The sequence below is a fragment of the Lycorma delicatula genome, chromosome 6, assembly GCF_047948215.1.
Source record: "Lycorma delicatula isolate Av1 chromosome 6, ASM4794821v1, whole genome shotgun sequence".
NCBI classification, from domain to species: domain Eukaryota; kingdom Metazoa; phylum Arthropoda; class Insecta; order Hemiptera; family Fulgoridae; genus Lycorma; species Lycorma delicatula.
Window position 1 is genome coordinate 15,067,546 of NC_134460.1, and position 21,530 is coordinate 15,089,075.

General features: G+C 33.1%; 1 protein-coding gene across 1 annotated transcript in view; it reads right to left on the minus strand.

Moving 5' to 3' along the window:
* Positions 1-21,530, minus strand: part of LOC142326569 (uncharacterized) — a 427,256-nt gene that overhangs the window by 9,125 nt on the left and 396,601 nt on the right. Inside the window, exon 6 of the mRNA XM_075369149.1 lies at positions 12,901-13,329. Coding sequence (XP_075225264.1) covers positions 12,901-13,329 — 429 coding nt within the window. The remainder of the gene's footprint in view (positions 1-12,900; positions 13,330-21,530) is intronic.

Genomic DNA, 21,530 nt, shown 5'->3' on the forward strand with positions numbered 1-21,530 from the left:
AGGGAAAAATTGTGTAGGCAGGCCACGTTTGGAGTATGTAAAACAAATTGTTGGGGATGTAGGATGTAGAGGGTATACTGAAATTAAACGACTAGCACTAGATTGGGAATCTTGGAGAGCTGCATCAAACCAGTCAAATGACTGAAGACAAAAAAAAAAAAAAAATAAAAATATCTTATTACTACTGTGAGTTTTGAACGTTAGTATCGACTAATCATAATTTTTCAAATCCTAACTGGAGGTAGAACCTTCAACGTAGCAGGTGAGCGCACTGGCTCAATGGCATTTGGAATCGAGACAGTAATACATAATTAACGATTAAAATGTACGGTTTTTTACATAAATATAATGGTTTTTGGCGATCTGAAGCTCCCGAAAATGCAATCGTCTGGAAGAATAATAAACATTCTGCGTAAGGTTTATCGAATACAAATAAAACTATATTACGTCGAGATTCTTTCGTAAGGGATCAGACTAACATTAATAATCAGAACGACCAATTTTTTTCCGGTCGGAAAACTGTCTTTAAGCTTTTTGTTTTTTTTTAGAAACACATATTCTACGGTACGGGTTCATGTATTTTAAGAATTATTCATTTAAATGATTTAAGGTGTTAATTAATTGATAAAATGTATTTAAAAGCTTCATAATTTTCAAATTGTAGTAATTTTATCGTATTACCGTACCGTTCGCTAGCGGTACAATAATGAATCGTTTAAGATTAGAGCTTTCCTAATGAACTGAAAATGCGTATTTAAAAAAACTATTTTATTATATAAATACTAAAAAATATTTTTAAATGTTGACGTGTACAAGCATTTATTTTTCCGAAGCTTTGATGTTCAGATCTATTCGTATAAAATACAAAACCATACGTGTGTCTGTGCTTTGTCGAGAAAATTTATAAAATCCAACCGAGTTTCATACACTTGAGAGAACATAACCGATAAAATTTAGAAAAAAAACACAAAAAGGAACTTACAACATGTTGCAGATATTTTACGATGTACACGGTCATATAAAAGACGGCGATTGCTTACGTAAAAGTAGGAATTCTGGAGTCCACTGGGAGATATCCCAGAGGTAATTCTGGTGCTTGCTAGGGATATCGCTACACTTTTTCCCGATGGAGTCGAAGAACCGTGCTTTTACAGACATCAGTCGCTAAATTACATACAAACTTGCAGTTATATAAATTTATATATAGTATATGCTTTTATGAATTTATATACGGAGTGTTTTGTTTTATATATATATATATATAAAATTGTTATATTTCATATATGTGCACTCTATCATGTGTTAGATACATACAGATTCAAATATATTTATTTAAGTTTTATAACATCGGTTAGTAGTAGAAGTACTTTTTATGATTTTTTTCTTAGCAAACTGTACAGCAATTTAAATTACGCTTCAGATAAACAATTGACGTCCTAATCGTATTTAAGATATTGAGTGTAATGCGTTGTAACTTACAGAACGACTTAATAATTAGTCGTTTGTTGGAAATTGGTTCAAGCAGTGTTCACTAAAATAAAAAAGCCATTGTTGAAAAGAGGTTTATTTTGAAAAATAAATGTTTTTATATGCATTTAAACATTCATATATATCGGGCTAAGAAAGGTTGTATAGGTCGCTTGCTAGGCGTACTATACAGTAATGAACTGATGTTCTACTGATCATTCTGTGTTCTACTCCGTGCGCGCGCGCGCGTGTGTGTGTGTGTGTGTGTGCATTCTTATAATTTATGCGCTTATAAGAATATTTGATAAATATAAAAATAACAGAAGACTTGTCTGGTATCTTAATCAGTCTGTCACACTTTAATTCTATCTCTCTCTCACTCCCTCTGTTTTCCCCTATCTCCAAGTCTATTAAGAACTAGGCAACTATATATTTCCTTCTAGTTAAACGTCCATCACCTTTTTACATTTTAAAGAGAATGGTTAGCAAAGTTTGCTATATCCGTCGGATATATTCTGAAATTTAGTCGGTTTCTCACTTAAATATATATATATATATATATTAAATTTATTTTCTGAGATTTGTTTAATTATTTATTTCTTAAGATGGAGATTTTTTCAATTTTTTTTTATCTTGTTTTTTTTCTGCTTGTTATAGAATTATAATTTTTTCTTTAACGCAGCATGGTTTATATTCAAGTGATTTGGTTTTAATTATATATATATATATATATATATATATATATATATATATATATATATATATATATTTCGTTTTACGCTTTAAATTATCGATTAAAATATAATAAATTAATTGTAACATATATAAAATCTTTATACTGATTTTTAAGCTGAAGTTTATATAATGAAAGTTCATGCGGAAATAAGCTTAAATTATTTGATCTTTTAAATTTAATTTTTAGTTTAACATTACGGATGTCTTGGTTAAAAATCAATGTTTTGTAATTAATAGTAAACGAGTGACAGTTAAAATTACGTATCAAAAGATGCAAAATATTACTATTTATGTAAATACTAAACAGAAATTATCTGTCTTCTAAAATACTTCCAGAAATTAATTATAAACTTTTTTTTAAATTAAGAAATCAATAAAGATACTGACTGCATTCTTTATATCGAATACAAAGGGAAAATTTTAAAGAAAAAAGTTGTTAGAATCTTTTAACAAGATTTAAAGGCCGTATCGGAAATTTAAAGTAGGGACTAACATACGAACCCACTGGGTTGGTCTAGTGATGAACGCGTCTTCCCAAATCAGCTGATTTGGAAGTCGAGAGTTCCAGCGTTCAACTCCTAGTAAAGCCAGCTATTTTTACACGGACTTAAATACTAGATCGTGGATACCGGTGTTCTTTGGTGGTTGGGTTTCAATTAACCACACATCTCAGGTATGGTCGAACTGAGAATGTACAAGACTACACTTCATTCACACTCATACACATCATCCTCTGAAGTATTATCTAAACGGTAGTTACCGGAGGCTAAACTGGAAAAAGAAAGAAGGGACTAACTAACATACGAAATATCTTTAGGCAACAATGTATCGATGTCGTCTAACGTCTTACTATTTCTTAAGGCCGTGCATCTGGGTTCAAATATTTAACTAAAACTGTATCGTGTTTTTGCCCATCGACGTTCGGCAATTTTATAGTTTTAAGTTTTTTTTTTGTCTTCAGTCATTTGACTGGTTTGATGCAGCTCTCCAAGATTCCCTATCTAGTGCTAGTCGTTTCATTTCAGTATACCCTCTACATCCTACATCCCTAACAATTTGTTTTAGATATTCCAAACGTGGCCTGCCAACACAATTTTTTCCTTCTACCTGTCCTTCCAATATTAAAGCGACTATTCCAGGATGCCTTAGTATGTGGCCTATAAGTCTGTCTCTTCTTTTAACTATATTTTTCCAAATGCTACTTTCTTCATCTATTTGCCGCAATACCTCTTCATTTGTCACTTTATCCACCCATCTGATTTTTAACATTCTCCTATAGCACCGGATTTCAAAAGCTTCTAATCTTTTCTTCTCAGATACTCCGATTGTCCAAGTTTCACTTCTATATAAAGCGACACTCCAAACATACACTTTCAAAAATCTTTTCCTGACATTTAAATTAATTTTTGATGTAAACAAATTATATTTCTTACTGAAGGCTCGTTTAGCTTGTGCTATTCGGCATTTTATATCGCTCCTGCTTCGTCCATCTTTAGTAATTTTACTTCCCAAATAACAAAATTCTTCTACCTCCATAATCTTTTCTCCTCCTATTTTCACATTCAGTGGTCCATCTTTGTTATTTCTACTACATTTCATTACTTTTGTGTTGTTCTTGTTTATTTTCATGCGATAATTTTTGCGTAGGACTTCATCTATGCCGTTCATTGTTTCTTCTAAATCCTTTTTACTCTCGGCTAGAATTACTATATCATCAGCAAATCGTAGCATCTTTATCTTTTCACCTTGTACTGTTACTCGCAATCTAAATTTTTCTTTAACATCAATAACCGCTAGTTCCATGTAAAGATTAAAAAGTAACGGAGACAGGGAACACCCTTGTCGGACTCCCTTTCTTATTACGGCTTCTTTCTTACGTTCTTTGATTATTACTGTTGCTGTTTGGTTCTTTTACATGTTAGCAATTGTTCTTCTATCTCTGTATTTGAACCCTAATTTTTTTAAAATGCTGAACATTTTATTCCAATCTACGTTATCGAATGCCTTTTCTAGGTCTATAAACGCCAAGTATGTTGGTTTGTTTTTCTTTAATCTTACTTCTACTATTAATCTGAGGCTTAAAATTGCTTCCCTTGTTCCTATACGTTTCCTGAAACCAAATTGGTCTTCTCCTAACACTTCTTCCACTCTCCTCTCAATTCTTCTGTATAGAATTCTAGTTAAGATTTTTGATGCATGACTAGTTAAACTATTGTTCTGTATTCTTCACATTTATCTGCCCCTGCTTTGTTTGGTATCATTACTATAACACTTTTTTTGAAGTTAGATTAACATGATTAAGATTAACACGTTTTAAGTTAGATTTTTAATTTTTTTTTTATTATTTATTTCGCCGTTATCATACCGCATAGGCGTTTTACATCTTTTTAATTTTTAATAATTTACTGTAGTAATTTTGTGTCCGTTCGGGCATCTCCTGCGTCCAGGAAAAAGGAACAAAAAGGTAGGCCATAAATATATAAATGTATTTAAGTCGATAACTCTACTTCTAGAATAAAGTTTAAAAAGATAAAAAAGGACGACCGAGTTTGGAATAAAACGTGTAATAAAAGATCTAGTATGTAGAAAGTATGTCGATACTTAAAGTTATCGTAAGAGATAAATAAAGAGAGTAGCGCCTAAAACCGTCGCCAGACGAATGACTATCTCAAATAAATCTATTATATATAATATAATTTAGATAAACTTAAAAATACTATATGCTGGAAAGGCGGAAAAATATTGTCCGGCTTGAGAGTCGGTTTTATTTCAAACAATAGGCGACTTAAATTTTACGCCACTTAGTACATAAAGTCTGTTTAAATATTGAAGTATGTTACCTATGCGGGAGGTTTGTATAATCGGCTATTTAGACGACTTCTAAACGAAGGGATAAACCATTTTATCACCGTTCTAGAGATTCACCTTAAAATACCCTGTAATTATTAATTATTCGATCGCCAACGTTCGCGTACTTTTAGATAAAATTATTTTTCGTCGTTCAATCGGGCTCCTCTTCGTAATTCACCTATGAACCGAACGAGGAGAGGTTTAATTTATACAATTGAAATAATGCGATTTTTAAACGTTTTTTCATACTACTGGAAGCAAAAAAAAAAATGATACAGATTCAGATTCGAACGCAACCTCCCTCCGGGACAGTGAAGTAAAATTTGAATCTCTTTTGATTAACAAGTAAAACGGAGAAATTAATATTTAACGAATATAGTAATGTTTAGTATATCTTTTAATTTTACGATGAACGTAAGTAGTGTACACATATACAGTTACTTATTATCTTGTTACGTTTACCGATATAAAGTATTATAAACTTATACCGTTATAAATATGTAACATTATATATAAACCTATGATGGGATATAGTACCTATAATAGGTTAAACGTATATAAAATATTATACTTTAAATTACATTAAAAAAAATTAAGAACCTAACATTCAATTTATAATATAATATACTCGTATATTAAAATGCATCAAAGAAAGGAGTGTTTTTTCCGCATTTTATGCTTCGCTTTATACAACTCCTATCCCTTCCTTAATTACGTTAGGGGATTATAATATCACTTCACCGTCTGACACATCGTTACTAAAATTGAAAAGCATAAATTTCCCGTTTATGGAAATGATAATGTTAAAGGTTATGAAAGCTTAAAAAAAAAAAAAAACAACAATAAAAAAGGATAGAAATCTATTATTTATTTTAGGAGCGGGTTTAGTTCAGTTTATTTTTCTTTTTGGCTGTTTGAGAATATCTTGATTAGTTCTCCAGGTATTTTCATAACCTATTCTATTCGTACAGAAGAATTGAGAGGAGAGTGGAAGAAGTGTTAGGAGAAGACCAATTTGGTTTCAGGAAAACTATAGGGACAAGGGTCCCTAGACCCTTTTATAATTTTAGGGCTCAGATTAATATAAAAGGAAGATTTAAAAAAAACAAATCAACATACTTGGCGTTTATAGACCTAGAAAAGGCTTTCGATAACGTAGATTGGAATAAAATGTTCAGCATTATAAAAAAAATTAGGGTTCAAATACAGAGATAGAAGAACAATTGCTAACATGTACAGGAACCAAACACCAACAATAACAATTGAAGAACATAAGAAAGAAGCCCTAATAAGAAAGGGAGTCCGACAAGGATGTTCCCTATCTCCGTTACTTTTTAATCTTTACATTGAACTAACAGTTAATGATGTTAAAGAACAATTTAGATTCGGAGTAACAGTACAAGGTGAAAAGATAAAAATGCTACGATTTGCTGATGATATAGTAATTCTAGCCGAGAGTAAAAAGGATTTAGAAGAAACAATGAACGGCATAGATGAAGTCCTACGCAAGAACTATCGCGTGAAAATAAACAAGAACAAAACAAAAGTAATGAAATGTAGTAGAAATAACAAAGATGGACCGCTGAATGTGAAAATAGGAGGAGAAAAGATTACGGAGGTAGAAGAATTTTGTTATTTGGGAAGTAAAATTACTAAAGATGGACGAAGCAGGAGCGATATAAAATGCCGAATGGCACAAGCTAAACGAGCCTTCAGTAAGAAATATAATTTGTTTACATCAAAAATTAATTTAAATGTCAGGAAAAGATTTTTGAAAGTGTATGTTTGGAGTGTCGCTTTATATGGAAGTGAAACTTGGACGATCGGAGTATCTGAGAAGAAAAGATTAGAAGCTTTTGAAATGCGGTTCTATAGGAGAATGTTAAAAATCAGACGGGTGGATAAAGTGACAAATGAAGAGGTATTGCGGCAAATAGATGAAGAAAGAAGCATTTGGAAAAATATAGTTAAAAGAAGAGACAGACTTATAGGCCACACACTAAGGCATCCTGGAATAGTCGCTTTAATATTGGAAGGACAGGTAGAAGGGAAAAATTGTGTAGGCAGGCCACGTTTGGAGTATGTAAAACAAATTGTTGGGGATGTAGGATGTAGAGGGTATACTGAAATGAAACGACTAGCACTAGATAGGGAATCTTGGAGAGCTGCATCAAACCAGTCAAATGACTGAAGACAAAAAAAAAAAATTCTATTCATGAAAATAATGGAAATCATTTATGTTCTAAAGTGCTTCGTTTGCGAGTTACGGCTAGTAAAAGATTTCTCGCGAATTTCAGCTACCCCGGTAAAATGAAGTTGTACTGGAATTTTTATGGCGTTAATTAAGGGACAGGATTTGTGATTTATTATGGGTTTTAACTTGGAAAATCGAATAAAACAGGTTCCAAAACCATATCTGTCGTATTGTTTGAGAAATATCAATAAATTTGGTAAAAAAAACCTGTTTTTTATGTTCAACGTACAATAACTTTGCTAAATGGGTAATAAACACGTAAAATAAAGTTTGTAGAAAATCTAGTTCTGATCAAAACGGTTGAATAAAAGTCGAATAAAACAAAGAAACATTAGAAAAATGCGAATTTCAATTGGAAAATACGTTACTACATTTATCAGAAGGAGTTACTGTATTGACTTACTAATTGACTTTTGTAAACAAAAACTAATTTTTTTAGTGAGGTGAAAGCGTTGTAAAAATAAAATTTGCTGTTAAAAATTTGAAAAAAAAAAAATGGAAATTACACAACAATTGTAAAAAATAAATAAATAAAAATGACTTTGATAATCTTTTTTTTAATTATTAACAGAAATACATTTGACAGAATTTTAGTTTGAACGTGATCGGTTTGTCATTCAAATAATGCCGTACTTATTTACAACAGAGGAATACCCTAATACGGTATTCATTTTGGGTGTGAGTAACGGTAATGCTACAGCTCCTGTAGTAGAATATGAAATACGTTTTTGAAATCGCAGGATTTCAGATCCCAAAAAAATTAGCACGACTGTCAAAATCTTCCGGAAACAGGTTCACTGTCTACTATTCGTACCAGCTACGAACGATCTCTCCTAAACGATGCTGATGAAATTATTATCGATGCAGTTCATCGCATTCCAGGCGTCAGCACACGATGCCTCTAAACAGATCGGAGTTTCGCATACGATGGTTTGGAGTGCCCTTAAACAAAACTAGTTTTATTCTTTTCGTGAACAGCCAGTTCAACATCTGCACTCAGAAAACGGCCCGCTTCGCTTGGAGTTCTTCAACTGGTACAATACAAATCGCCAACTGTACAAGAATATTTTGTTTACCGAAAAGACAAATTTCGTTCAAGGTGTCGTCAACAACTTACGCGATGAGCGACATGGGCAGAAGTAAATCCTCATGAAACGGTGGAAGGCGATTTTCAACACCGATTTAGCGTCAATCTACGGTACGGCTTTCTTCGCATTCAGCTGTTTGGACAGTCATATTACCTGGCCGCTTAAATTCTGAGCTCTTCTTGCACTTTCTTCAAGAAGAATTACCGCAACTATTTGAAATGTTTCCTGAGCGCTGAGACGCAAATTATACTTCCAGCACGATGGTGCGCCTCCCCGTTTCTCTTGTGCCGTTTTCATTCCCTTAAATCTACGTTTCCCTGAGAAACGGGTCGGTGTGGAGGTCCACACAGATGGCCGACAAGATCACCTGATCTAATACCTTTAGATTTTTGCGTCTGGGGACGGACGAAAAGTATCGTATACAAAACAAAAAATACAATCTCCGCATTATGAATGCCACCGATCAGGTTAAGAAAAGCACTGAAGAACTAAAAAAAGCAACAAAAGTAGTTCAGAAGCGTGCCAAGAAACGCTTTGATAATGGCGGGGTCATTTTTGAAAATTTAATATAAACCGGTACATATAATGCACATCGGTCTAGGGTACTGTTTCTAAATAAAATTCGAATTTTCGTAACTTTTTTCGTTTTATTCAACTTTATGTTTTTAACTTTAAACTGTATGATTTATATTATTTGTGTTCATAATACTTTATTAAATTTTATTATTATAGCTTCGTATAAAGTGTTTTTTATTCTGTACTCAATATCGGTAAGTTTGCTGTTTTATTCGTGATATCTTTACGTTACATACAAAACTGAATTAACTTTTAGAAAATTACGATAATTATCTGCTTATTATCAGGTTATTAGTAAGTTGTTTTTATATTCAAGGAACAAATTTTTTTTTGAACTTACAATGATCGACTATTACCAGAGATAGGTTACGTAGTACCGCGAATTTTGTCTGAAACCGATAAATAATCTGATATCGATCTTAATAAATCTTGTCTTTGCATTTATATTTATCTCGATGAAATATAAAATTAACATTATTGTAGTTTTCTAGGAGAACTTTTTCGACATATTTAGAAAATTAGAATTTTCATAACGGTATCAATAACTTTGATTTTTTTTTCACGGGTAAATTTTAACGATTATATTATAATTATTTATAAAATAATTTGTAACGGGAAAAGTGAAATCGATAGAACGAATTTTGATAATATTGCTGGTAAAATGTTTTACATTCCCGACTAGAATAGTACATAAAAATAAATAATTTCTGTCGGTCATACAATGATTTTCGGATTTTTACCCGTTCATCAACGTACCGATCGGTTTGTGAATTTTAAAATATTAAATATTTGTGTATATTATCCGTTTAAGGCTCAAAAAGACTGTAATTTAACAATCGTAAAATCGGATGCGGTAGTTTAAACATTAAAGGGATTCTTTTTGATAATTTTTATAGAATATCTAATGCGGATAGTAGTAGTAAGGTATCTTATAGGTTTCATTAAATTTTTCTTCAGCGTATTTTATCGTTTTTAAAAAAAAAATATGAACTAGTAAATATAACTGAAATATTTGAAATTATATTTTCAATCCGGTACACACTTTATTTAGAGAATATATTTAAATGTTTTATCATGCAAAATATATATAAGTAGCTTTAAATATTAACCGAATGTTAATTGCTTTTAAACAGATTTACATACTGGACGGTGGATGGATACCGGTGTACCTTGGCGGAGGGGCTCAATTAACCACACGTCTCAGAAACGGTCGGCTTGTGGCTGTACAAGACTATACTTCATTTACATGCCGTATGGATCATCCTCATATCACTGGTCCGTGGAGGGGTTTCGATTTCTTGTTCTCTAGCTGAACATATTACGAGGTACGCATTATGAAAAAGAACTTAATTGGGGGAAGTAGTAAGAGAAATTTTGATTGTAAAAAAAAATTAACGATTGTGATCTGTTTTGTTGTTATTTAATAAATTTATAAAAAATAAACCGTAATTTATATTAAGATTTATTTGTAGTCGTATCTGTGAAATATTTGTATATACTGTACTTACTCGGTGTCTTTTTTGGTTTTTATATCCGCACCGAATTGGAATCTGATATCGTATTGAGTTTTTGAAAATAAATAGTTATAAGTTTTCATAAGGTCCTCCCTTCCACGTTTAATAATTAAATTTGTTTTTTACAGATTTCTTATAAAACGTTTCATTCCTGCCGTCAGGTTGAGAATAATTTTTTATCCTAATGAAACCCTTCCAACGTTATAATACGTAAGTTTTTTTTTCATTTAAATGCTTTTTAATTCTTCATTTTGTAGGCTTAAAAATAAAAATACAAAATGAATTACAAGTATATAATGCCGTGATTAAAAGGGAAGTGAGAAATAAGTATTTCTCCGTAGAGCCGAATGTCGGACTACTGCTGAATTGATATTCAGATATCCCTGAATTTCCATGGCAAGGACCTTCCCGGTCCTTAATAATAGTTCTCGTGCGCTCGCTTCCTGAAAATACTAATTATCAACGATAGAAAAATATTTATTTAAAGCGCGCATCGTTATATCGATTCGTACGTTTATGCCTCGTACTGAATTTTTTTATTACATTATTAATTTTAAAGGAATATATTATTATTAAAGTCCGCATTACCGCTTAATTTATACTTTGTTCCTTACGGTATTTATTATTATTTTCTTAAAGTATTTAATATATTTTTATTTTTATTTAAAATGTCTTCCCGAAAAAATCATACGTTTTGAAGAATGCGAAATCGATGCTACGGTTTTTAAAATTTGTGATGAAGAATCCGGAAAAGGAGCATTTCTACGTCCCGTTGGAAGTATTACAGAAGGGACAGCGCATTATTTCGGCGTTTCCGTGCCGACAGTTAAGACAATGCGTTTGCAGACTACCCGGACCAATGTTTTAATACTGCAGAGAAAAGTTTACATTTTTCAATCGAAATAAATAGTCTAAAATTTAAAGTTATCTAAACTTTAGAATGTTCTATTCTTACTAGACAGTAATTTTGAAATATGTAAGAAACCAACGAGTTGCGTTAAGTCAAGACGCAATTATGTTTACGCAGAAGTAATACGATGGCATAAAGAAGTAATCTGAACGTTTTTTAAAATAATGCTGTAAACGGAACGTTTTGACCTCGCGTAGTGTAAAACGCATGTCATCACGTATCGCTTGCAGGGCCCAAAAACTGTTAAGGGATTAGGGTTGTTCAAGAAATATAATCGATACCTTTACTCTAATCGCAACAAATATCGATCGTGTAACGAACATCATTTTGGGATGAGCAAAACTAATGCCGTTTTTATCTTTGATATATACGTAGTTTGTAAAACCAAGCTTCCAGTCCTTCTTAAAGTCTTATCCCGCTTGCGAATGGACTTGGATTTAGGAGGATCGATGTTCCATTCAACTCGTACACGTATAACCGATTGAAACTGTGCCAGCCGAAGCGCGTACTGAAACTTCTGTTGCGGGATCCACACCTCTACCGACTAGCGACTACGGTTGCAGTGCGAGTCGGCTTGCCGGCCCATGCATATTCCTCTGATCCGCGAGTATAAAAAACAAATCTTGGAGATATTTCCTGTCGATTGAGCCTACGTTTAAGAGATTACGACGAGTGGTTTTCTAAATATAGGCCGTTACTTTTGGATACGTTTTGCTCGTACACCCTATACGTGCATCATAGTCATAAGAAGAAAACGGGAAAGATAGTGTAAAGTAACAGATTAATTTATTATTTTCTGAAGGAGGAAAACGCATTATAATCTTTATTATCTCTAGTAGAACAAAAAATTTTACCTTTTTTAAAATTTCAAAATGTGGAGCGTTAAAACTCTTTAATTGCTAATAGCTCTGTAAATATTAGTTTTTCGAATTACGTTTAATTACATATTATTGAATTGTATTTTTTTTTATTTTAGATAAAATGTTACGTATGTCGTGAACAAAATGACACTTCATTTATTCAAATCTGTCGATTAACAAACTGTTAAGATATGACTGCAGTTGTGAAAATCAATCGCAAAACCATGAAGACTGACAATTTTGTGCCTGTTTTCACTTCTTTCACTAATCGGATTAAAAATAGTTAATAATAGTAGTTATTATTATTATTAAGTGAAAACAGTCTCAAAATTGTCAAACTAATTAAATGATTTTTGTTATTTACTTTAAAAAATTCAGCCATATTTCGAGAATCAGTTCCTTCAATTTGGTCAACACCTCCCGGGATACTCTGTATGTAATTTTCAACTTTATATCAGCCGGGGGGAAGTATATATATATATATATTTCCAAAATACTGTGATTTGAGGATTTATCAAAGTGAATTTTACGATATATTACGGTAGAGTATCTTAGCACAGGTACGAATATTTGCTTTAGTGTACATTAATTATCATTTTTATACTCGGAATGTAGGCCTAATCAGGCTAATCGCTACGTTGCTTACCTTATTCGGAAATTAGTTGGATGTAGAGCAGTTCCATCATCGGTGTGATGTTGCACGGTTAGAGAATTTGTGCGTGTTATGTAGCTTTCATCCGGTCTGCACGGTCGAGTGATGCGTGTTGAATTTCTAAGCGATGTGTGATCGCAAAGTCTTGGTGCGTCGCAATGATTACCTAATTGTACCCCGCCGCCGTCCCATATTCGGAGTCTTGTCGAACAATTGTGCGTCGAGTTTACTATCAGCGGATGATGCGAATAACTTGAAAAATATATCCAGACTTGATCGGTCGATTGACCGTGGAATTTATACGTACATGTTGTATTAGGCGGAAGCGTATGTCTCGGACTTAATATTACACCAGCTCTGCCGCGTAATTTACCTTTTGGATCTGTTACATCCGGATTCGTTGCGTTTATCCAAAACTCACACCTGAAAATAATAATTATATTATCAGATATTAAGTCTTTCGGACGTGAATTAATATTATAAAAACTAAACAATTATTAATAAAATTGATTTAAAATAAGTAAGATATTTTTTTAAATATTTAGAAATTTAATTAATTGTACGGTATTTACACAAATTATGTCGAAATTCAAGTTGGAAATTGAGTTTATTAACTTCTCGGATAACAATCAGATTAAGAACGTCGCATAACAAACTGTTAACGTATATAAATCAATATTCAAACATATTTGGACGTATGACACAGTTTTAGGGTGGAATTGAAATGAAGTAATTTAAACATGGAATTCCTTTAACGTTTCCCGATGAAATGCCGTTGAAAATATCAGATAAATCGTATTAATTAATAATTAAACACTTTTACAACGATCTAAATATTCTTAACGATAAAAAAAAAATATAAATTTATCTCTAATTTTGAAGAAAAACTAATCTCTCCGGAAAAATTTTTGTAATTAGCCTGCTCTCCTTTTTTTAACGTCCAGGACCACCGTTAGATATTACTTCAGAGGATGAGATACAATGACAATTTTTGTTGTGTGTGAAAATGCCATGTCGGACCGGGATTCGAAGCCGGGACATCCGGATGAAAGGCCGAGAAGCCACCACTAGCGCCACGGAGGTCGGCTGTAATTAGCCTGCTAAACAATAAAGAGGTAGTAAGAAATATAACAAGGCAGCACCTAGCGGAATTAATTTAATCGTAACTTGTATCACGCATTGCGATCGGTACACAATAATACAAGATTATTATAAATTATGTCAGGAACGGTTACGTTTGCTTCTCTTTCATGGTTAAAAAAGGTATTGTCCTGGCACTCTATTCTGAAATAATAATTATTATTACAAATATATATACTGCTCGTATGTCAGTATGAATCATCATTTGTCAATTACTCATAAATTATCAATATATAATTATTACACGACTGCACAAAAAGGAGTGTAATGTAGTTAGGGTTTTTGTATGTTTGTTCCACGGTAGCAGTTCATCGGATGAACCGATTTAGATTTATGACTCCGTGTTCAAATCTTTACGTTACTGGGAGTGTCGTAATATATATATACCGGCAGATGTCCGCTACTATGTGGAAATGTTATATCTTCGCAACCGATCTTCCGATTTTCAAAATTCAAACGCGGTATTTGCTAATGTTTGAAAAATTTTTTCGCGATTTCAATACTTCCTTGTACGAAGTAAAAAGTCTTTTATAAAGTCTTTTGCTTTTTATAAAGTTCTTTTTTGCTTGCTTGCACGAAGTATTATGATGGTGAAAAAGTTTGGTTTTCAGATTTCAACAGAAATGTTGACCGTCTCTAAAATCCATTTTGACTAGTTCTGGCGTGACATATGTACGTACGTATGTATCTCGCATAACTCAAAAACGGGATTAGCCGTAGAATATTGAAATTTTGGATTTAGGACTGCTGTTACATTTAGTTGTCCACCTCTCCTTTTGATTGCGATCGACTGAACCGAAAGTGTCCAAAAAAGCCCAAAATCCAAAAAAAATATGAATTTTTGATTTTTATTAACTGTTTAATCAGCCGTCATTTACTAATTTTCAACGATATATCATAAGTGGTACTTGTGTTCATTGGTTCCAGAGTTACAGCCAAATAAAATTTTAATTAATGAAATATTTGGATCGTACATGGGGAAGCCACATCGGTTCGAATCAGTTTTCATTTCCTTTTTTATAACCTTTTTTTTTAATTTAAATATATTGATTTATTAATAATAATAATAATTAACTGCTGTAAAACAAAATGTGTATATGTAATTTAATAGGCCTACAAGGAAGTCATATGGTGTCCGCATCAGATTTTTTTTATAGTCGCATCAGCAGTTAAAGTCGTTAGCGACTCAACACCATTTGTCTGAATATGCCGGTAAACGTGTAGTTTAAACAGACTCAGGCCGACCTTTCTTGAGACGTGTGGTTAATTGAAACCGGTGGTCACGATCTTTTCTTTTTTCCTGTTTAGCCTCCGGTAATGACCGTTTAGATAATACTTCAGAGGATGAATGAAGATGATATGTGTGAGTATAAATGAAGTGTAGTTTTGTAAAGTTTCAGTTCGACCATTCCTGAGATGTGTGGTTAATTGAAACCCAACCACCAAAAAACACTGGTATCCATGAACTATTTCGTGTAAATCTTAAATTTAAATCCGTGTAAAAATAACTAATTTTACTAGGACTTGAACGCTGTTCACGCGTTCTAGTGGTGAATGCGTCTTCCCAAATCTGCTGAATTGGAAGTCGAGAGTTCCTGCGTTCAAGTACCAGTAAAGTCAATTATTTTTACACAGATTTGAATACTAGATCTTGGATACCGGTGTTCTTTGGTGGTTACGTTTCAATTAACCACACACCTCAGGAACGGTCGAACTGAGAGTGTACAAGACTACACTCATACATATCATCCTCTGAAGTATTATCTGAAAGGTAATTACCGGAGGCTGAACAGGAAAAAGAGAAGGTATCCACGATCTGCCGGCCTCAGTGGCGCGAGTGGTAGCGTCTCGGCCTTTCATCCGGAGCTCCCGGGTTCGAATGCCGGTCAGGCATGGAATTTTCACACACGCTACAAATCATTAATCTCATCCTCTGAAGCAATAACTAACGCGTGGCCCCGGAGGTTTTGGAAAAAAAAACAAAAAGTTATCCATGATCTACTATTCAAATCCGATGTAGATGTATAGAAATATTTTACTCTTATTATAAAAATAATATTTATAAACTTTCAATAAATGTGATCACATAATTTAAATACGAATCAGCTGTAGGTAATTTGTGATTTTTTTTTTTTAATTTTCAACAACTTCTGTTACTACCTTTTGTGAAATAAAGAAATTAAGAATTTTTATTGTAATTTAAAAAAAAAAATATTCCTTTTGAATTCCGAGAAAAAATTGTGAATGAATCAAGTATAATTATGATTAAAATTCCTTATAAAGTAAAAGAGAAAGTCTACTTTTTACTTTTTTCGTCTTCAAGATAGCTTCTAAAAGATTATAGTAAAAAAAGAGATTGGATTTATTATTTTCCAATAAATCTTTCTTTATCAGTCCCACTTCTTTGATTCTTCGTAAAACGGTTTTGTAAAAGCATACATATGAATAATTGATAAAGCGAGGAAAGCTTTCATAAACCTAAGTCGAATGGGTTAAGTTACTTGATCGGTAATATCTGGTTTGAGATATAAGGGAAGAGTTGCGTTCATGATAGGAGAGCGCACATTCTCCTGCATAATATATTAAACATATTCTGCTATTTACTACTGTACATATATTAGCATCTTGTTACGAGGCGTGAAGATTCTCACTTAATAAAATCATTTTAAACCTAAAAAAATATCGACTTTATTCAAAATAGATTAAGCAATTCGATTAATAAAATTAGCCAAAATTTGGCTAAAGAAAATATTGGAGTTTAAGGTAGTGTAACATTTTCAAAAATTATTTTTTTGTAAAAAAAAAGAAAAAAGTTAAATAATGCTTAATCTTGTGCAATATCGTATTAAGATTTAATTTAATAAACAAGGTTCGTGTTTATATTTATACGAAAATCCAGTTCAACATAACTTCAGCGCTCTTTTCTATTATATATAGGGTTTCGAAGCAATGTAACGGTTTTTTTTTGGTTTGATGATATCACCACATAAACTTGAAGCTTGCGCGTGAGATATAGTAAAGGAGTTATGTAGCGTGTGAAAAATGCCTTTCCTGACGGGAATTAAAACCCAGGACCTCCGGTTAAAAGGCCGGAGGTCCGCTCCACCACGGGTAACTGGACGGTCGACATCAATACAAGCGTTTCAAAAAAAAAAAAAATACAGTTAGTATATCGTAAAATAAATGGCCTTTTATACTTATATTCAAAAATCCCGTACGGAGGCTTAACCCGTTTTCGAATAGTACTTTCATTCATAGAGGACGTATTTGTCCTATATACGAGATGTGTGTGAAAAGTAATGAGACTGACTTTTTACTTACCAAAGTTTTTATTTTTTTCAAACAATATTATCATCCCCTTTAAAGTTGTTCCTTTGGGCAGCTATACACCGGAGGAGTCGTTGTTCCCACTCCTGGTAGCAGCACTGGAAGGCTTCAACTGGTAGGGCTTTTAACCGGTCGGTCACAGTCTTTTGAATGTTCTCCAGAGTTCCAAAATGACCTCCTTTTAAGACACGTTTCAATTTCGGGAAAAAGAAAAAGTCAGAAAGACTCAAATCAGGTGAATAGGGGTGGTTGAGGAACCGTATGAATGCTTTTTGAGGTCAAAACTTCCCTGTTGGAAATGGCCGTGTGACACGGGGCATTGTCACGATGAAGCATCCACTTGTCTACAGTGTCTGGTCATGCGAATCACTCTTTTCCTGAGTCTTTCAAGGGCACCTTTTGTAAAACACTTGATCGACAGTTTGTCCTGGAGGAACAAATTCTTTATGCACGATACCCTTTCTGTCAAAAAAGGAAATCAGCCCGGTTTTGATCTTTGATTTGCTCATTCGACATTTTTTCGGTCGAGGAGATGACGGAGTGTGCTACTCTTCGCTTTGCCGCTTTGTTTCAGGATCGTACTCAAATATCCATGATTCATCATCTGTGATCACACGATTGAAGAATTCTTGGTCGTTGTCAATCCTCTCAAGAAGATCAACGCACACGTTTCTTCGATTGTCCTTCTGTTCCGTTGTAAGGTTTTTCGGCACCGATTTCGCACAAACCTTTCGCATGTCCAAATCGTCTGTCAAAATTTGATGTACGGTGAAAGCGTTTAAATTTAACTGTTCACTCATCATCCTTATTGTTAAACGACGGTCTCACAAGAACCCTCACACGCTCAACGTTTTCGTCAGATTTTGAAGTTTATGGAGCGAGGTTGATCTTCAACGTGTTCTCGGCCTTCCGAAAATGATTTGTGCCAGCGGAAAACATGTACTCTTGATAAGCAATGTTCCCCATAGGCCTGTTTCAACTTTTTAAAGGTCACACCCGCAGATTCCCCAAGTTTAACGCAAAATTTGATTGCACAACGTCACTCTAAATTCCGATGCTCCATTTTCGTAACACACAACAAAAAAACTACTTCACTGATGGCGCTGTTAAATATGATGTGTTGGTTGAACGGAGTTGAAACTCGTACTGAGCATGTGGAAGAGATGAACAAACCGGTAGACACAGCGTTGCCAGATCGCTCTCAGTATTACCAATCTCATTTTTTTTCTTACACATCTCGTATTTAAGCTGTTTAGTGTAAAATTGTTGCTCAATAATGTCCGTTTAGTTAAAAATTCACCGATCTCTCGAAAGATTATTAACGAAACGGGTGTCCGTTGCGGGAAGAAATTTGCGGCTTGAAAATTCCTTCCGGATGGTGTTGTTTTTACCTAAACGTAATTCTTTTTGAAGTAGATTATATTTTCTTTACAATTCTCTTTTTGTTTTATCATTTTTGATCCTTTTTTTCTCTTATTTCTTCTATCGGTGTGGTTCTGATCCTATACTGTTTTCGCGTAAGGATTCTGCGACTTGTCGGGTCAATTCATTTTTGGCGTTATATTACTGGAAATCTAGTTCCAGGCTTACTAGAGGACTCCGTTTTCTGTTCGATAACAGCAGAAATAGCCGAACTATTGAATAACCGACCGTTACGTATCGTATGTGGAAGAGGTTACCGGAAACTCGATTCTCTTCAGTACCTCCAACTTAGATTCTAATTGCGTCTCTCTTTTCCGTATCCATTGTCATTGTTGTCTATCTTATTAGTTTTTCTGAAAAATAAAGTTTCTAAGATAATCCTGATATTTTGTAAATCGTTCTAAAGTTTAATTTAGTTTTTTAATAATATAACGGCGTAAAATATTTCAATTAGATTTATTTTATCCTGAATAATACAGAATTTATTTTTCTTTATCGGTAATCTTTAATTGCAGCAATAACAGCGATTTTGTATTTATTAATTTATACGCGCCTCGCTATAAATTTGTATTAATAGTTGTAATTTTGGAAATTAAGTAAAAAAGGTAAAGAAAACGTCTTAGAATTATCATATTTATTAAAGAATTTAGTTTTTAAGTAATAAAGAAAAGTATATTTATACGAAATAAAATGTGAAGAGAGGGAAACAGGAGGACAAACACGGATTAAAAATTAAAGATAGAAATCGGTTACTTCATTATAAATAATTTTTTCCAGAACTTGTATTTTTAATATTAAATATCCAGCTGAAGTAAGATTCAAGAACCGTCGTCTCACTAATATCGTTTAAATTAAATCGCAGAGAATTACGGCGTCACTCGATGTACTAAATGATTTAAGTCGGCGTTTAAATTGGCTTTAATCTATTTGACTTTACGTTTTCGTAATCTTTTTGACAATTACCACCGTAAGATGACGAATCAGAAGAGTGCATCTCAACGTATAAGATTTATAAAATTGAAAACCAAAAGTATCGTTTTCTGTACTTATTTAATACGGCTAAATACATCGACCGGTAAAAATAAAAATAAATCGGATTCTTCATTACATTTGTAATATCATTAAATTTTATAATAAATTACGTTTAACTTATCGGATATTTGAAGTTATACGATTAATAAGTAACGAATTACTAATACCTTAGACCAATAAATCCAGTGTTTATACTAGCGATAAGATTTGTGTAACGTTCAGATCGTGTACACGTTCTAAAGGATGTCGACTAGCTTTCAGTCATCACGCGATAAAAGTTAGTTAAATCAGACATTCCAAATTATATTTTGACGAGTGACGGAGCTCATGTCTTCCTTTCGGCCAAACTTCACATCCGGTCGAGTATAAATTTTCAAAGCTGCACAAAAATTCACTCCATAGTGATAGTCTGCTCCGTCATTTTATTATTTGGAAATGTGAATTATTATTATTTGTTATAATGATTATAATTAATGATTATAATTATAATTAATAATTATATAATAATTTGTAATTATAATTATTATTTTTTATTTGAATTTATTTAAGGGCGATGACGGGATTGCGGTTACGGTAAATTCACAACTCTATATTATGATCTTAGTAAGCATCCTTTCGCCTGATTTAACCCGATTAACCCAGGTTAATCAAAAAAACGTTATTTCAACAAGACGGTTCTACGAGCCGCGCTTCAAGAACTTCCGTGACGTCGTAAGGAAACTTTTCCTATTCGGGTCATCTCAAAGATCGGGGAAATTCGTAGGCCGAAAGATCATCAAATCTTTCTGCGTGTGGTTTTTTTAGGGTATTTATAGTCGCACGTTTAGAAAACACCCGCAGTGCATCCAGGATTTTAAAAATGGATCCGAAATAGGTGGTTCGAATACATGCGGTTGCGCTGCAAAACGTGGTGAGTAACTGACGGTAAAAATTGTTGGATTTTTTATTTTTTTTGTCTTCAGTCATTTGACTGGTTTGATGCAACTCTCCAAGATTCCCTATCTAGTGCTAGTCGTTTCATTTCAGTATACCCTCTACATCCTACATCCCCAACAATTTGTTTTACATACTCCAAACGTGGCCTACGTTTATTTTACGTGTTTATTACCCGTTTAGCAAAGTTATTGTACGTTGAACATAAAGGTTTTTTTTACCAAATTTATTGATATTTCTCAAACAATACGACAGATATGGTTTTGGGACCTGTTTTATTCGATTTTCCAAGTTAAAACCCATAATAAATCACAAATCCTGTCCCTTAATTAACGCCATAAAAATTCCAGTAAAACTTCATTTTACCGGGGTAGCTGAAATTCGCGAGAAATCTTTTACTAGCCGTAACTCGCAAACGAAGCACTTTAGAACATGTGTGATTTCCATTATTTTCACGAATAGAATTTTTTTTTTTCTCTTCAGTCATTTGACTGGTTTGATGCAGCTCTCCAAGATTCCCTATCTAGTGCTAGTCGTTTCATTTCAGTATACCCTCTACATCCTACATCCCCAACAATTTGTTTTACATACTCCAAACGTGGCCTGCCTACACAATTTTTCCTTTCTACCTGTCCTTCCAATATTAAAGCGACTATTCCAGGATGCCTTAGTATGTGGCCTATAAGTCTGTCTCTTCTTTTAACTATATTTTTCCAAATGCTTCTTTCTTCATCTATTTGCCGCAATACCTCTTCATTTGTCACTTTATC